At 29.4% G+C, this 17,812-nt stretch overlaps 2 protein-coding genes across 2 annotated transcripts; one reads left to right on the forward strand and one right to left on the reverse strand.

The window, feature by feature from the left end:
• Window positions 1-111: 111 nt before the first annotated feature.
• On the reverse strand, window positions 112-2,355 carry LOC113859962. Its single transcript, XM_027492609.1, has 2 exons — window positions 1,765-2,355; window positions 112-775 (listed from the first exon to the last, which is right to left on the reverse strand). Exons 1-2 carry the CDS (start codon window positions 2,353-2,355, stop codon window positions 689-691), a joined length of 678 nt encoding a protein of 225 aa, XP_027348410.1. The 3' UTR covers window positions 112-688.
• Window positions 2,356-14,282: 11,927 nt separating this feature from the next.
• Window positions 14,283-16,683, forward strand: LOC113859983 (probable WRKY transcription factor 9). Its single transcript, XM_027492624.1, has 5 exons — window positions 14,283-14,507; window positions 14,783-14,920; window positions 15,007-15,360; window positions 15,491-15,604; window positions 16,081-16,683. Exons 1-5 carry the CDS (start codon window positions 14,283-14,285, stop codon window positions 16,681-16,683), a joined length of 1,434 nt encoding a protein of 477 aa, XP_027348425.1.
• Window positions 16,684-17,812: the final 1,129 nt, after the last annotated feature.

The raw sequence follows: 17,812 nt of genomic DNA on the forward strand, positions 1-17,812 counted from the left end.
ATGTTTCAGTTATGTTTCCTCTATATTCTTTTTTTTTTTTCTGGGTATATCCTCTGTACTCATGTTACATTATTTAGTTTGACTTATCCAAAGTTGCGAATAGGAAGTGTGGATAGCAGCAATCCTAATATTTCAAGCATTACAGAATGAAGAACAGTAATTATTTTAACATCTGGAACCACATCTTCAACAAATAAGCCTAACACCTATGTTCTTATTTCATATAATCTCATTTTTTTGGCCTACATTTACACTTCCAAGAATGCCTCGGACAAAAGTCCTAAACTTCCCTTATCACAATAAGTTGAAAGGCGACAGAGAATAAGATTCGAGTTCACAATACCTCAGCTACTTGTTGGATTTTACCATATATTATAGCTGCCTTTTTGTCTTTCTTCAAAGTGAAGCAACAAACTGAAAAAAATCTGCAAAATTCTTTGGCAAACTGTTGAACATGTTACTTTGATATCCCTTCTGAAATCTGCCTCCTCAGCTTTCCAATTAATCAATTTTGTGACTCACTTCTAATACCCCCATCCAATTTTTGAATTTCTCCTTTGCCCTTCAAATTTCTTCCTCAAAGTTGCTCGAAGAAATGAGAGACAATTGAGAAAATGAGTAAAAAAAATAAATAAGGAATTTAAATCGATGATGTCAAAGTCTAAAGGGATGCGATGACTTCCCCTCGTTAAACATTCAATCCCTCGAATCCACACTGCTTGTAAGTTAGAGATTGCTTTCTTGGACTTACCACTATAACACAATTTACTGATACCTGTAAAGTTGAGTTCATTATCATTAATCTTTTGCCATAACAGAAAGGTTAATGGGAAAATTTGGTTACTGCATAAACCACACGAACTTAGAGTAGTCAAGTCTTTGTTGCATCCCACCGCTTGTTAAATTATTACATTATTTTTGCTTAAAACAACACGTTAGTAATTGAAAATTAAAATTGAGGATTTCACAAAAGAAAATAGAAATGATCAAACCGAAAAGGAGTATTCAAAGTAGGGTAAATAATAAAATAAAAAAAATCTAATGCATAAAGGTGAGGCTTTTAGAAATTTGGAATATTTAACCACGGTACATTATAGAGGAACGCATAAAGGAGCGTGAAAAGAAAGCAATTGATAGAATTTGATTCTGGAAGCTAATAATATCTTAATGGTTAAAGTGAAAACAAAAAATGTGGTGTAAGTAGTGCCATCTCCCGTGCAGTTTTGATAAAACATAGTAACTTTAAATTAAAGAAAAAAATAATGACTTAAAACTACTTATTATGTGCATACACGATATGATTGAGTAAAAAACAAATCTATAAAGAAACGGTAAATAAGACACAAAACCCCTCGCTGCCCCACATACGTGAATTAAAGAGCATCATAAACACAAGAAATTAAAGTACCAAGCCACAAACACAAAAGTGGAAAGAGAGGCGACCAAAGAATCTAAGAATATGTGAACGTGTAATGAAGAAATGTGCAAGAAAGTAACTGGTGAAGGTTATGTTATGAAATGGGTGGAGGAAGTTAATAATCTTTAAAGCACATAACATGACAATCAATATAATAAAAGCTCGTTTAGTTTAGATTTGAATAAACTTACTTCTAAAGAAATCAAAAGAATATGTGAAGATAATCTCATAGAAGTTAATGGAAATTAATCTAATTCAAATACTTGACTTAATTGAAATAATGTGAAAAATGACTAAACATGAAAAAAAAAAAAAAAAAAAGAGTGAGGGAGAGAAGAGAGGATTACGTGAAGAGGAGGAGAATCGAGGTTGAAGAGGCGAATTTTGGCGGGAACATGTGCGAAAACCCTGAGCTCCACCCTGTCATTAAGCAAAGCGTCTCTGGTGAAGTCACCGGAATCAGGCTGAGAGAGGTTGACCCCATCGACGGCGACCGTTGCCACCACTTCCCTGACGCTGTGAGCATGCTGCCAGAACGCCGCCAGCGAGGCTCTCCCCAACGGCACTCCCCGGAACATGAGCCTGAACCTGCAGTCCCCGTAACTGATCCTCACCCTGTTGGGGTTCACCACAGCCAACGCCAAGCGGATGATGAGGTACAGGTTGGCGCTTGCTGGGTCGTTTGGGTTGGGCCTCATGGCGATGTATTGGAGGCCCACTTGGTGAAGGTCCAAGTATGGCTTCTTGGGCTTGACGGCCAATACAATAACCAACAGTGCTGCTAGGGCTAACAGAGCGATGAAGGAGAAGAAGAGGAAGATGCAGCAACAGCATGCTTTGCAGGTGGAAGAGGAACGAGGCGTTGCATGGTAGAGCCCTGTTGTTGTTGGTTGAGGCTGTTCTAAAACTGAATGTGAGTTATTACCTCTTGTTGTCATCATTCTTTCTTCCTTCTTCTACTCTGTAATTCAGGTTTTTAACAAGTCCAATAATAAACGATTCAACGGGGAATCACAATCCAGTTTAGGATTAAGCAGAACCTTGGCACCCTCTAACACACTTTAAAATATGAGACACTCTATTCTACACTGACTAATTAGACGCAACTTTTATCTTCATATATTCTTTCTGCACCTTTTGTGTGTCTAGTCATTGATACTTCATAAGAAGTGTAAAGATAACAAACAAATATCTTTTACGGGAAATACAAAAGCATGTGTCACAAAAACATCAAGGGAAACAAGAGTATAAGGAGCTGTTTTTTCCCTTTCTTAAGAAGAGTTTCTAATTTTTAAAATTTCAAAATTTCAAAACTTATTTATTAATTTAAATTTTAAAATTATTTTTATAAACAAGTTTTTATTTTCAATTTTTAAAATTAAAGTACAGAATAGCTTTTAAGTTGTTTTTATTTTTAAATTTTATTTTATTTTTCTAAAATTTGCAAGATGCGAAAAACTCATTTTTTATTAATAGTATTTTTATAAATAAATAAATTAAATAAATAATGTAAATAGAATGGGTTAGAATTTCATAGTAATTTCACATTTTCCCGCGCTACATGAGTAACCTTTCAGTATCTTATGTCTTCTTTGCTCACATTAGTAACCTTATGACTTTATTTTAATAATTTTTAAATTCAATATTTCTTTTTAAATATAAAAAATATATTTAATTAAATAAAAAATATTAAAATTAAATATTAAATATATATATAATTTAAAATAAAAAATAAAAAATAAATAAAATCAAAGACATTTTCTTTTTTTAATTTTTATAAACAAATTTATTAAATAAGTTCTCTTATTTTTTCATCTTAAAAACAGTTTTAAAAATTAAATTATCAAACAAATTTTATTTTTATTCTCTTCTTAAAAATAGCTTTATAAAATTGTTTTAAAGTGTAATTTTTAAAAACTGAAAAGCAAAATTAAATCAAACAAGCTCTAAGATTCCATTATATTGTGATTTAATTAACAAGAGTTCTTGTATTTATGTTTCATTTTTTACAATTCTAAGTTAATGGCACCTACAAACATTGTGTGCAAAATTTAATTATGTATCATTAAGTTTAAATTTCTGTCTCCTTTCCCTGTGTTCCTTTAAATAAAATTTCTGAATAGTTAAAGGATTTTCTAACACCGTTATTCCTCAATCCCTCACGTCTTGTTCTCGTGTGGAAATCTCTTTCTTTGTATCATTATTGAAAAATTGAGCTTAACTTGTTTTTAAAAAGAGATAAAAGAGAAATATTATTTGAGTTTTACAAAGAATATTTTGATTATATTTTTTAACTAATACAGCTTATATCAGCACATTTTTATGTTTAAGATTGAACGTGAACAGTTCAACTTTTAAATCAAATAAACTCTAATACTATATTAAAAAAACTGAGGTTACTATCTCAATGATACACAAAAACATGGTCTTCATTTGCAGCAGGGACGAAGGGGAGGCAGTGAAATCGTCGTGGTTTTTGCAATTGTTTTCATGTTAAAAAATAGTAAGACGATTATTTGATAAGGAATGTACGTCAAATTAAGATTTCTATCCACGTGGAATTTTAATTGAGAAGTCAGAAAGAGGAGAAAAGGGAACAAAAGACTTTTATCTCTCTTGCTGTGTGATTTTTTGCAAAAGAAAACTGAGTAATAATTAACAAATTATGAACTATAATTTTCTATTGAATAAAATAAAAATATTAGTTTAATTTAATATAGAAGCTTCAAAAGAATTGTGGTTCAAACGAAAAAAAAATGTGACTGTGAAAAAGAAAATAAGTGCATGTTATATCTCATTTTTACACAATAAAAATGAGAGGTTCCATCAGAAAATCTCCATAATGCCAAGAGAAACCAGAAAGCCAAGCACCATCATGCATAGAGTAAAGAAAATAGACTCCATTTGTCAGTGTCAAATTTCATTTTATTCTACCACTTCCATAACCACCACAAGATAAACATTAATTAACTTATGCTATCAAAACTCCGAGCCATGTTGATGATCCAAGATGTTCTATTATCTTGAAAAATTGATGGTGCTGAACTAGATCATGTCTTATCCAAACCTCCTGGGTATGAGGACAATCTCTTGCGCAATTAATGATACTCTAACACAGTTAAAATTTATTAAAAAATACATAAAATTTACTCTTAATTTAATAATTCTAACTGATACTTTTATATTTTTTAATAAATTTTAACAAATAAATAAGTACATTAAGAGAGTGCATTATAATGAAGTATATTCTTAAGAACAATGATTGCAGGTTGGAATATAAGACACCCCTTTAGTATACCTCACAACATTAGTTGGAAGAGCTTCATGCAAGATTAGCCATAAGAACAATTTGACCTACTCTGTTATTGGAATGTTTCAAATCCAATTACAGTCTTCCATCATATTTCTTTGTCTCAAACTGCAAATTAACCAGCCTTACCCAGAAACCGCTAAACATATATCCTTACTTTGATTGTGCCAAGCCAGGCATCATTTCGAGAATTCCTAGAAGGTCTTAGTAAAATTTAACAGTCTGATGTTTAAACACACTAACAAATCATATTTGACAGGATATTGAAATTGCAAGTGTCATCCACCCCAAATGTCTTTGACTTGAAGATCCTAACATCCAAAACATGGACATAGCCAATCAAATAGTACTTAAAGGTCCTAATCTAGTTCAATCCATGAACCACACAATGATCATTTTTTTTAAACTTAGAATCCTTTTAATAAGGTAATGATGAAACCATATATCTTAGGAAAAAAAGTATTTATTATAAATAATGAAAAATTTATTATATTGAATAAAATGAACGAGAGAAGGCTTCAAAAAAATGATTTCAATTTAGTGGTCCATGTAACTTCACAAATCTTATATATCAGTAAGAATAATAAGAATAAAGATTATATAAGTGTGGCTAAAGATATAAATTCATGAACTAGCACGAATTAAATGAAGAGTCTCGATTGGAAGCGGAAACTGCGGGGCTTATTTGTTTAAGTAGGTCGGTTTACAGTGACATGTGAGGCATTTATCATAATTCATCGCCACAGCTCACCAGCTCGTGCATCAGTGGACTTATAAGGCAGCAAGCGGCGCCGCAGCCATTTCTCTTGCTTTCCATATTATTCATACATACCCTACTCATTTGTTCTAATATATAAATAAAACCAGTGAAAAAAAAAACGAAATATATTGCTTATTGCCTTATTTCAATCTTTTTAACATTTTATTTTATGGTTTTATTTTGACTACAGATTTTTTAGGGACATGAATCTAATGTTTCATATAGACAAAATATTCTTTTCTTCCGGAATTGATAGCTTAATACCAGTAGTCGACGGGAAATATGATGTAGGTAGGGAACTTAAAATTCGACATGAGAAGATTCGTGGGGATTATTCATTTGGTAAAGAAAAGATTGAAGCATTTCGAAATAATAGATTAAATATATTATATTAACTTATCAAGTTTATTTTTAATTCAACTTTTTTATGTAATAAAATTTATATTTAAAATATAAAAAATTATAAAATAAACTTATCATATTCTTTTAGTTGATAAGAACACATATCATATCTTGGACATTTTCTTATGTTATTCGTTCAATAAGTATGTAAAATCTTTTGTACCGTTTTATGCATTCTGAAATTGTAATGTAACAACCTCTTCTCCAACTTCCGTAAAGTCCAATCTTTTATCAATCATCTAAAAGATACCTACCTTAATTAAGCAATGGCGGCAGACAGTGTCTGACAATATTGATAATTATGTTACTTTTCTTTTTCTATATATGTCTAGAAAAAAAGTTGAGTAGCCCTTGTATTTTGGCTTATAAAAAAATATAAAAGCTAATTAGAATGGAAAAGTTCCAAGTTGTTTACGACGAAAATTGCCTATTAGTGTTTTGGAGCTTTTACAATTGTTTTAAAGTCTTTTCCGATATATATATTTTTTCCAAGAGAAAAATGTATTATTCAGAGTACAAGGAGAGTACTCATATCCATTTACATCAAGTGTCTAAGTTTGTGACCAATTCACAGGACTTTTAATAAAGACAAAGATACCACATGGAGATGATAAGATTCACTCTCCACTCATAACATGAAGCAAATCCATTGTTTACTTTTTCTTTAATCCAAATCCATGATCTAACCTTAATGAGCTCTATGACTAGATGGATTAATACTTCACCATTAGAAAATATTACTTTGCTTCTGCGTCCAAACCATTCTCAGTGAAACAATCAATTAGTTCGTATACATCCTTAAGAGTCTTAACTTGATCGAATCATGAAACCTGTATGTTGCACGGAATGTTCTTTTGTTGTATTAGATAGAAACACTACAACCTTCTATCTTGTTTGATATATTATGAGTCATTTGATGGTTCTTAATTTGCATCCCCCACAACATTGTGTGCGTCATGAAGAAGTTTTTTCCCCGCAATATATATGAGCTATGTAATGCAGTCAAAAACAAAGATTTTACAATACTAAAACCCATAAGCGAAGTGAAGATAATTTGGTGGTGTTTTCTCAGATTTTGGGAATTCGTGGATGGTTCCAGCCATGGAGTTAAAACCTAAACTTTTAAATGAAAATTTATGTTCCCAACTCATTTATCTATTATGCTAAAAATCTATGTTCATAACTAGCTGGGATATATTTCTTATTTTGAGAATCTATGTTGCAACTAAGATTTATCTGTAACCTTGAAAAATCTATATATTCATCGTCAATTATATAGTATGATGAATCATCCATTTGCTGTCATATTTTACTACAAGTTAACAGTACTATTTTATATACTAGTTTACACATGATCAAATAATAAATTTTAGTTTATACATCGTTAATTAATAAATTTTAGCATGCAGGCACGCATACACACACTCTAAAACTGTATCCAATGGGTAATTAGTCACTAGCTAGATTATGACGAAGGGCAAGTTTTTATTACTTAAAGTGGATACTTAACTTATTCGAATGGGAGAAAGCTCACAGAAATTGAGGACAAGTTTTTAATACTTTAACTTATTCAAATAGGAGAAACCTCAGAGATTGAGGACAAGTTTTTATAACTTAAAGTGGAGACTTAATTATAAAGGGCAAGTTTATATTACTTAATGGGAGACTTAACTTATTCGAATGGGAGAAACCTCACAGCGATTAAGGACCCATTATCACGTTCCTTTCAGTAAAGTTCTTTCTAGCGGAAACTCTAGAAAACTAAAACATATATTTTTTTTAGAATTTTATTTTAATAAAAAATAAGATAATACAATAATTAATATGAAAATTTTAAAAAAATAATAATTATTTAATAAAACAAAAAATTAATATCAAATAAATTATTTTACAACATATAGACTTTTTTCCTTAACCTCTTACACTCTCAAATATCTACATGCACACTCTAAAGTAAATATTTAAATATAATATATAAAGTCAAATACAAATTTAAAAGATTTATAATTAGTGCAACTTGAAATAATAAATTTTGATAATATAGATAACAACAAATTAATGAATCGTACATATATAATGAAAGTAAAATATTATTTTCATAGAAATTGATGCAAACACGTATTGATTTGCTAAATTGAACTAATTAAATGTGTTATGATCGAAGAAAATTCTAAGATATAAATTGATTTAATTTATTTTGTAAGTAAATAAACAACAAAATCTAAAATAAGATGAGAAAATTTAATGACAAGATAGTTAGGATTACACTTCACCTATTGTTCATTTGATAAAGTAAATCTCCTTACTAGTTCAAGCTCTTCTTAAGATTTTAAGAAAAATTTCCATTAAATTAATTTATATACAATTCCTTGGTATACAAATTCTCTTGAACCCATACACAAAGATTTATTCTTTAATTCCAAAAGTATGAGTTTAATTAAAGTTTTAGAGCACAAGAAAACTAAGAGATCACACACCTAATAATTTTTATTTCTAAAAAATTAAATGAGGAGGCAAGTAAATCAAGAAGCTCAATCATTCATTCCATTTTCCAATATCAAGAAGGTTCATCAAAATAAAGCATGAGTAACTAGTTCATACCAAACATTAAGAACGAATTTACAAGTTAATATCAAAAGAAGCTTAAACTAGAATCAAGAATCTAATTACATCACAATTCCAAAAGAATCTATCAACCCTAACTACAAAATATTTAGCAATCTTTTACAAAAGTGAAAAACACAAGAAAAAAAAGGAGAGGTTCCCTTAACTATGTTATTGAGAAGAAAATAAATCTAAAAATCTTCTCCAATCTTTCTTTCCAAAGACTTCATTATAGGTCTGTTTTTCCTGCTCTAAAAGAATTACCACTTGGTCCTCCTTGAAAAAAAACTTCTTCCTTTATAATGTGCTTCACAATCCCTTTTATCTTATACAATATGTATTTTTTTTTATGTCATTAAGGTTGCATCTTGGTGCACAAACGTTTGCGCTTTGGCGCTAAAAGTCGTGCGACTTTATTAGCTAAACGTGATAAACACCTTAATATACACAAGCTTGCACCTTGGTACAAGATAACTCGAGAGCACATTGTCACGCTTGCGTGACGCCTTGACACACATAGGTCTGTGGCTTGACGCTGAATAACCTGCAATCAATATCCAAATTTCAGCAATTTTCACCCAAAGTAGTAGTAAGGTAAGAAAAATTATAAAAACTAAAATTCTAATAAATTTGAAAAAAAAATTAAAAAATAAGAAGTTAAAGAAAAAAAAAGAGATTAAAATTAACTAAAAACTATACACAACTATATTCTTAACAATAGTCTTAATCACTATCTTTTTTCATAAATATAGACATTATAAGATTTGTTTTAAAACATTTTATTTTAACCAACTTTGATATATCTCCATCTTAATTAAAATAAACACATCCTTTATTTATTATAGTTATGATTTAATTAGACTTAAATGTAATATCAAAACTAGTTAAATCTAATTGATATTTTATAATTCATTTGGATTGATTTATTTATTTATGACTTATTTTAAAAAATATTTATTTTTATATAACTAATTTTATTTTTTTAGATTAAAAAGTAACCTAAGAATAAGCAAATTTTTTAAAAAATAAAAACAAAAATAAAAAATTATTAATTAAGATGATAAAACTTTATTGATAATGAATAAATAAACTCAATTGAGAGAAAAAGAAATTTTGAAGAAACAATGTATCATAAATTTATACATTATGATAAAATTATAAAAGTTCTTTATATAAAAATATAATAGAAAAATAATATAAATATATTATAGTGCAATTCAATTTGATTTGGTTCAATTTTAATAATAGAAACTGAAATCTAAACTGAATTGCAATACAAATGCATTTATTTGTTTGATTATTTATTTTTTTTTAATTTGTTTGTTGTTTAAAACTAATTTAGTTCAATTTTGAATTCTCTTGATAAAAGGTATAACGTGCACTTTACAACAATATTAGTCAATATCTATAGATTATTATCATATGTCTTGTATTAATACCAACCAATGTTTGTATTTAATTACTATGCATCTTACATTAATATCAATTAATATTTGTGTACGATTCGTTAACAATAACTAATAGTTTTTTTTATTATAATACAATAATATTATGAGGATATATTTATTATTTTTAGAAAAAAAAATCTTTTCATAAAGATAAAGACATTTCTAATATGACTAAGAATTTTTTTCTTATTCTTTTTCTATTTAGAGAATATAATGCCATGTGTAATTCTAATTATATTAATACAGTCTTGACTTGTATTTGTACAACTCAAATTTAATTCTTTCATTAAATTTATTTACATTCAAACTTTATAACATTTGAAAAATTAGATATTATAACTACATAGAGACTACGGAAAACCATGCACTAGGTGGGTTTTCGAGAAATAAAAGAAGGTTTTGTTTATGTATCAGGTCTTTCTTAACCAATTTTTTTTCCCCAAAATAACACTCCCACATTATCACACTTCTTTTCTAATATAAAAAATATTGTAATCATAAGAATGTAATATTTGATTGAATTAGAAGTTGTTAAATTACTACTTAAAAAAATGACATATTTCCTTAAAAAAGTTTTGCAAATAAAAAAACAATAACACAACCGTAACATAAGAATTATTATGAAAACTCTAAAATAAAAAAAAAATCACAATTATTGTCTAATGACAACTAAAAAATGTCACTATACAAAATTTTTTCTTTTAACTATTTCAAGGTTTAAATATACTTTTATTCCCTAAAGTAAATATCTAAAGATTTTATAACTTTTTAAGAACAAGTATAAAAAAAATTTAAATATGCTTAAAATATTTTTAATTAATCAAACTTAAAACGAAAGATTAATTAGAGCAAATATATAGTCTTAATCTCTTTTTTCCTTTACATACCTAAGTAATATGTGACTTATTACAAGATGTTTTAGTTTATATAGCTCCAACAATTTCTATTAAGAACATCAACATGCAAAGCCAACATTATTTCAAAAATAGAATTTGTTGCCAAAAGCAAACAACTATTGTAAAATAATGTTGAATAAGGAGAGAACAAGTTTCTATTGTTACCATATTTTCACCATTGTATCCTTATCATTTTACACCAACGTTCGTTGTATGAATGCATTTAATTACATTAAATTTTATAATTTTATTCAAAAAATTATTCTATATATCTTTTTATCTTAAGTAATGTTACACAAGTTAAAAAATCAGAACTAAAAAAAGTAAGTAAAGAACATAGAACATATTAGATTCTATTTTCATAAGCCAAAAGACTGCTCCTCAAATCTCACATTTAACTAGCTTACATATTCTAACTCCAAGTCTTTTTTTTATTTTCACAAATTGAAAACAAGCTGTAGTATGTTGAGCTTAATCTTTCTCCACCAACTATGTTTGTTATTTAAATGAGAAAATTTATGTGTTATTTTTTAAGTGTTATTGGTATTGTTTATCAATCAAAATTAGAGTTTTATGTGAACAGAGAATTTACATTTAATGTCATTATATATTACAAAAAAATAATTAATAAATAACATTAATAACACTAGAAGTCCAGTATTCACTTGCTTTCTACATTCCTATTTTGAACCAACTAGGGAGATGTATATTGTGATCCAACCCCTGAATATCACTTCATCGACGAAAGGAGTTGTAAGCTAATTTCTTGACACTTCATTTTTTTGTGAAAGTTGTTCATCTTCGCTTCCCCAAAAGAGATAAATTAATTGAAAACATTCAGCTCCTTTATGCCTAGACCACCCTAGCCTCTTACATAGATTTGTAACCTTTCTTTTCAACTCACCAATGCTATCTTCCGTGGATTCTCCATGCCACCCCAAAGAAAATTCATTTATATCTTCTCTAGACTCTCTTTTCTGAGTGAAGTTACATGTGCTAATTAAAGAGATTTGATATCACAATGAACCATCAAATTTTTTGTCGCTTATTCTTTCTCACTTTTTATGGCATATTTGGAAGAGATTTTTTATTTCTTTTTCAAGGAAAAGAGAGGCGATAACATTTTTTTTTAATTTTAAATTAAGAGAATTATATATTATTTATGATAATAAATACATGATTAATATATTAAATTTATGTTAATATATCAATATCTTTTTATTTTAAAAAATAATTTTAAATATATTATTTAAAATAAAAAATTGTTCTTTCCTCCCTTCTTTTTAAAATCATATTTTCCGATCAACCTCTTAAAAAACACTATCCACATATGTGCTTTTTGAGATTTATATATCTATTTTGTTTGTACAAGTGCTATTTTTCGTCTTATTTTAATTTCTCCTTTTTCTTTTGCTTAAACAGCATCAATTTAATTTAAATGAAAATTTGATTTAATAAAAAGCATATGTGGCCTGATTTGTTTCGGAGAAATAGGAAGTAAAAGAAGACAATTTTAATTTTTTACTACACTAGCTATTTTTACATTATCTTTTTCTTTCTTTGTTTTAATCACATTTTTTTGTCGTACTTATCTTATTATATTGTTATTTTTCCTATTGGGAGATGCATACACGCATGATGTAAAAATAGTAATTTCCAAAACATACACCCATGCATTGGATTAATTAATTATACCTTATATATATAATATTTAAATAGTACATAATAATTTTGTGTAACTTTTGCGGCCAATAATAATTCTTCAAGTATTGAAGATATAATGTTTTTCTAAAATTAGAGCATAAAATAAACCAAACCTGGAGCTCAAAACTCTAATTGTAGATAGTTGGCCAAGAGGAAGGGAGAGGGGGATTTCCCTTTCTGCGGTTTAACTTCAATAAATATATAGCATGCTTTTCAAAAACGCATATTCACGTACTGGGTCAACTATTTTTTTAACATCATGTATAATTTGCATACTATAAGAAGTTACATATAGTAAAATTTTATTAAAATTATATTAGATAATTCAATGCATTAATATTATTAAATGCTATAATTTTTAATAAAATTTATTATATATAACTTAATATTACACGAGATAAAAAAATCTTTTAATTAATTACATTATTAATTTTATATAGTTGAAATTAGTTATAATTAATAATTTTGAGTAACTTCTGCGGTATATAATAATGCTTCGGGTGTTTTAGATCTAATGTATTTAGAATTAAAGCATGCATTAAATTAAATCTAAAGCTCAAAACTCTAATGATAGTTCGCCAAGAAAAAGGGGAGAAATTTCTAGTTCGTTTACGTACAGAAAGAGTTTCCTATGAAAAAATATTTTTTTTTTCCTTTAGGTTTTTGTTGATTATTAAACTATAACGTGGGAGGTAGTATACAACTAAACTAAATAAAGTAGGAGTTGAGAGATGTATGGCTTTTATGGTCTTACAGTTGACAAAATCAAGATCTGATCCCAAGGTTTTTTTTCCTTCATATGGGATTTCGTACGGGGCTCATATTCCATCGTATAGATGATGTCACATTAAATCATATATTATAATCAGCTGCATGTTAAGCTTTGGAATATTTTTCCCCTATTTCTAGTTATAAAAAACTCGAATGAATCTTGTCAAATTGTTCGTCATTAGCAGGCACATGTAGCACGATTGCCCCTTCAATTCTCAACAAATGGCTTCTTCCACTGTAAAAAGACATTATATAGTTCATGCGAGTCATATGTGTAGAAATAGACATAAGGTGAGAATCATGCAGTTCATGCTAAGAGCCACAATGGGTCTACCCAAGCGTATGCCCTAGTGTTGGCATTTAGCAATGAAGCGTTTGCTTTATTATCATGGGTCTGGGGGGCGAATTAGCATGATAGCATCAATTAAACAAGTTAGACGGCTTAATTACGTGCTCTAAAAGGATAAAAAAAGCCTATGTATATATTTTTATGCTAATAAAATTGAAGTCTCGTGATGTGATGCTTTTACCTCACTTATTTTCAGTGTAGTGGCTGAAGGTTTATTACGATGACCATGAATTGTTTTTCAATTACACAAAGGGCAATTAAAGGGGTCAATGACCCATCATCAACATCACTGGTACTAATGGTTAATTTCGTCTTTTTGTATATGGGCGAGCTCAATTATCAAATATAGGAGGGTGCCCACTGGCCTATGCTTGTTAAATTTTAAAATAGAAGCTTATAGACTAATTAATTTAATTGGAGGTTCATTAAGAAGCCAACTAAAGTCAAATCATAGATGCGTCCTAGTGTGTCCAAGATAAGAAACGTCTTTGGGACGAGGGAATTGACTTTGGTGCCTTAAAAGTAGCGTACTTTTATATCATAAGAGAGGACAAAGGAGGAGATTCTCCAAAAGCTCGACCTTGTCCTCAATCAATGGGTAGAGGAGAAGAACCCACTAAGATGGAAATTGATCTCTCTTTGAAGATAGATACTGATGATGAGCAAAAAGAAGAAAAAGCAGAAGCAGCAAAGGAAGATGAGCGAGTAATAGAAGATGACGAGGAAGAAATGGCACAGATATTATCTGATAATAAGGAAGAAGTCCCTGAAGCCACATCAGGTGTAATAGAAGATGATGCATCAGTGGTAGAAACATCTTTGCAAGATAACACAAAAACAAAAGAGGTAATTTTTCATTTACAGCAACAGATCGAAAAGTGTCACCATTAATTCCTCTCTTTCTTATTACCCCATATATCTACCTCTCCGTTGATTTTGCTGTAATTTGTGTAAATTAATAGCTAAAATATATAGTATTATATCATAAAATTTTTCTCTATGCATGGGCAACTCTCGAAAGTTGAAACACATCTCTCTTGAAAACATCTAATTAATTGCTTGTGTATGATATATTGTTATATAGTTGTTTAGAAGTCGTTAAAGGTTTGGTTTTCTTGCAGCTAAGTGAAATACAAATGGAGATGGAGAGCATGAAAGAGGAAAACAAAATTCTGAGAAAAGTTGTAGAACAAACAATGAAAGACTATTATGATCTGCAAATGAAATTTTCAGCAATCCAGGAAAACAATAAAAGAAAGGTAAATCCAATTATATATTTTTTATAGCTTTCATTAACTATATGTCATCTCAATTATATAATAATAAATAAATCCCATTTATATAGGATCATCAAATTTCTCTCTCACTTCAAGACAATGCAACCACCAGCGACGAAGGACCATCGAGAATTCTTGAGATCTTTAATAAAAAAATTCAAAGCGCTTCGTCTCCACCAAACACGGATGGTATTATAAGCGAGGGTGAATTGGGTTTATCGCTAAGGTTGCAAACAAGCACAAGTCAAATAGAAACTGATGAGGGAAATAAGGAAGACAAAAAGGAACAATTGGCAAGTTTTGCATCAGTGCAGAACAAGTTGCAGCGGACACATGAATTACCTGGTATTACTACCCATGCTGCTTCCCCTCCTAACAGAAAGGCTAGGGTTTCGGTCAGAGCAAGATGCGAGGCTGCCACAGTGAGTTCAAAAACTATATATATTTATAATGTATCCATCAAGTTAGTATTAGGCTGATAAATAAAAGTTAGCATTATGATTTGATTAACGTTAAGAGCTAATAATCTCAAGTTTTTTTCACTTGAGATAGATGAATGATGGGTGCCAATGGAGAAAATATGGGCAGAAAATTGCGAAAGGAAATCCATGTCCACGAGCCTATTATCGTTGCACCGTAGCCCCTGGCTGCCCCGTCAGGAAACAGGTAATTCTCAACTATGCATTTTCACTCTTTATTTGCTTCTATAGAATTTAATAAGTTTTGAAAAAAAAAAATTACATTACTTAATTTGACAATCAAATTCCTCCATTAGAAATTATGAAGTTTAACATTTATTTCAATTTTTAAAAAATAATTTATATTTTTATCAAGTTATTTTTTAAAAAATTAACAGTTATTTTTTTTTTTCAAATACAACCATTTCGTTACGAGCTTATATTTATGTTTTGAGCACTGCATTGTACACAAAAATTCCTATAAATTCATCACATATGATTGTGCATGTATTTCTTCGGTTATATAATAAATTAAAGAATAAAAGAAAATCAAGGAATTAGATAGAAACCAAGCGATGTTCTTCATATATTGTTTTTGTCAAAAAAAAAAATTTCATTCTATCGAAAAATTTTCTTATTTTTCATGGTGTTGATTTCTTATGCTTATTAAATTTACATGTATAGGTTCAAAGGTGTATAGATGACATGTCCATTCTAATTACAACCTATGAAGGAACACACAACCATCCACTCCCAGTGGGTGCAACTGCTATGGCTTCTACAGCTTCTGCAGCAGCTTCCTTCATGTTGCTAGACTCAAGCAACCCTATTTCAGATGGTACCTCTAGTTTCATCCAAACACCCATTCCTTACAATAGCTTCCACCCATTAACCCCAGCTTCCAATTATAGAAGCTTAAACCCCAATGATCCATCCAAAGGGATTGTTCTTGATCTCACCAATAATCTCAGTGAACCGCTACGTTTTTCTACTGGCAGCTCGTCCAACACCACAACCGAGTCTCGTTTTTCTTGGATGCCAAACAAATACCAAGGTGGTGCTATTGCAATGAACAATTTTCACAAGCCTATACCACTGGATCATGATAGAATTTGGAAAGGAGAAGAAAGCAAGCCACTAGAGGACAATGTGTCGGCAATTGCCTCAGATCCTAAGTTTAGGGTTGCTGTTGCAGCGGCCATAACATCACTCATGAATAAAGAGAGCCACCCTACTCATCCTATAGGAACTTCCTTTGGTCATAGGAGTGGGCAAAATGGTAGCTAGCTTTTCTCGCAGCAACTGGGTCATAGAATATATCTCGATAAATGGTAAGCCAACTTGATTTTTCACATTGATGATAATAGGTTTGTTTGAAGACAAAAAAGTTAGTGCCATACAACAATGTTTACCAATGTTCAAGTGACTAATTATCTGGCATTACATTTATGTATCTATCTTCATATAAATAATGTTACAGGCGGTGCGTGATTTCTTCTTTTCTTTGTAATCTGGATTTTTGTTAATGATTAATTGTTGTGAAGAAAAATTTGAGTGATTAGTTGGATGGCATACAAGTGAAGGACTTTTAACTAATACAACTAGACCAAGGCTCAATTATAAAAGTATTGCAAAGCCTCTTTCAACTGTGTCTTCTAATAGAAAATGATTTTCTTAAAAGTCTTCATAGAAAAAGAATTTGACAATTAATGTGCTTGATTTAATTAATATATTGCGCATAATTGCTACGTCAAGTTCAAGTGCATGTGTTCATTAATATGCATGTGTTGATACATGCATGTATAACAAGTAAATCTGGCACTACCCAAGTCCATATTAGAATGAGAAGAGGAAAATTAAAGGAAGACTAAAAGGATCCGTAAAGAAAATCTTGCGTAAAGCACATATACTCTGTTACTATATATGTATATGAACTATCTTGTTACATCTGGAAGATAAACATATTTAGAACGTGCCTGTCATAATATTTGCAAATACAATGTAAGTCATGAGACATTGCGATCTTAGTCAAATAGAGAGAGTACATTTGCTCTTTTTCAATTAATGCAATAAACACCTTTTTAACCGAGGCGTTATATCTAAGTCCATTGGAGAAAATATATTATTTTTCTAATTAACTATAATCATGTTAATTCTGATGAAATTTTTTAAAAATCACTTTGTTTATCAGCAAAAATAACCTTGTGAAAATTTTCTTGGTTGTAACTAAAATAATACACACAGATATGGTGAGCAAGAAAAATCTCAAAAAATAAATAATGAGGAATTAAAGAAATAACGTTAAGAAATTACCAAATAATGGTATAGGGACGACATGCAAGAAAAAAAAAAAGAGGAGGAGATTTTTGCCATTGAATTTTAATTCTTCTAAAATGAAAAAATATGTAAAATGTGA

The sequence above is a fragment of the Abrus precatorius genome, unplaced genomic scaffold (assembly GCF_003935025.1).
Source record: "Abrus precatorius isolate BTA unplaced genomic scaffold, Abrus_2018 Scaffold2, whole genome shotgun sequence".
In the NCBI taxonomy this organism is placed as follows: Eukaryota; Viridiplantae; Streptophyta; class Magnoliopsida; order Fabales; family Fabaceae; genus Abrus; species Abrus precatorius.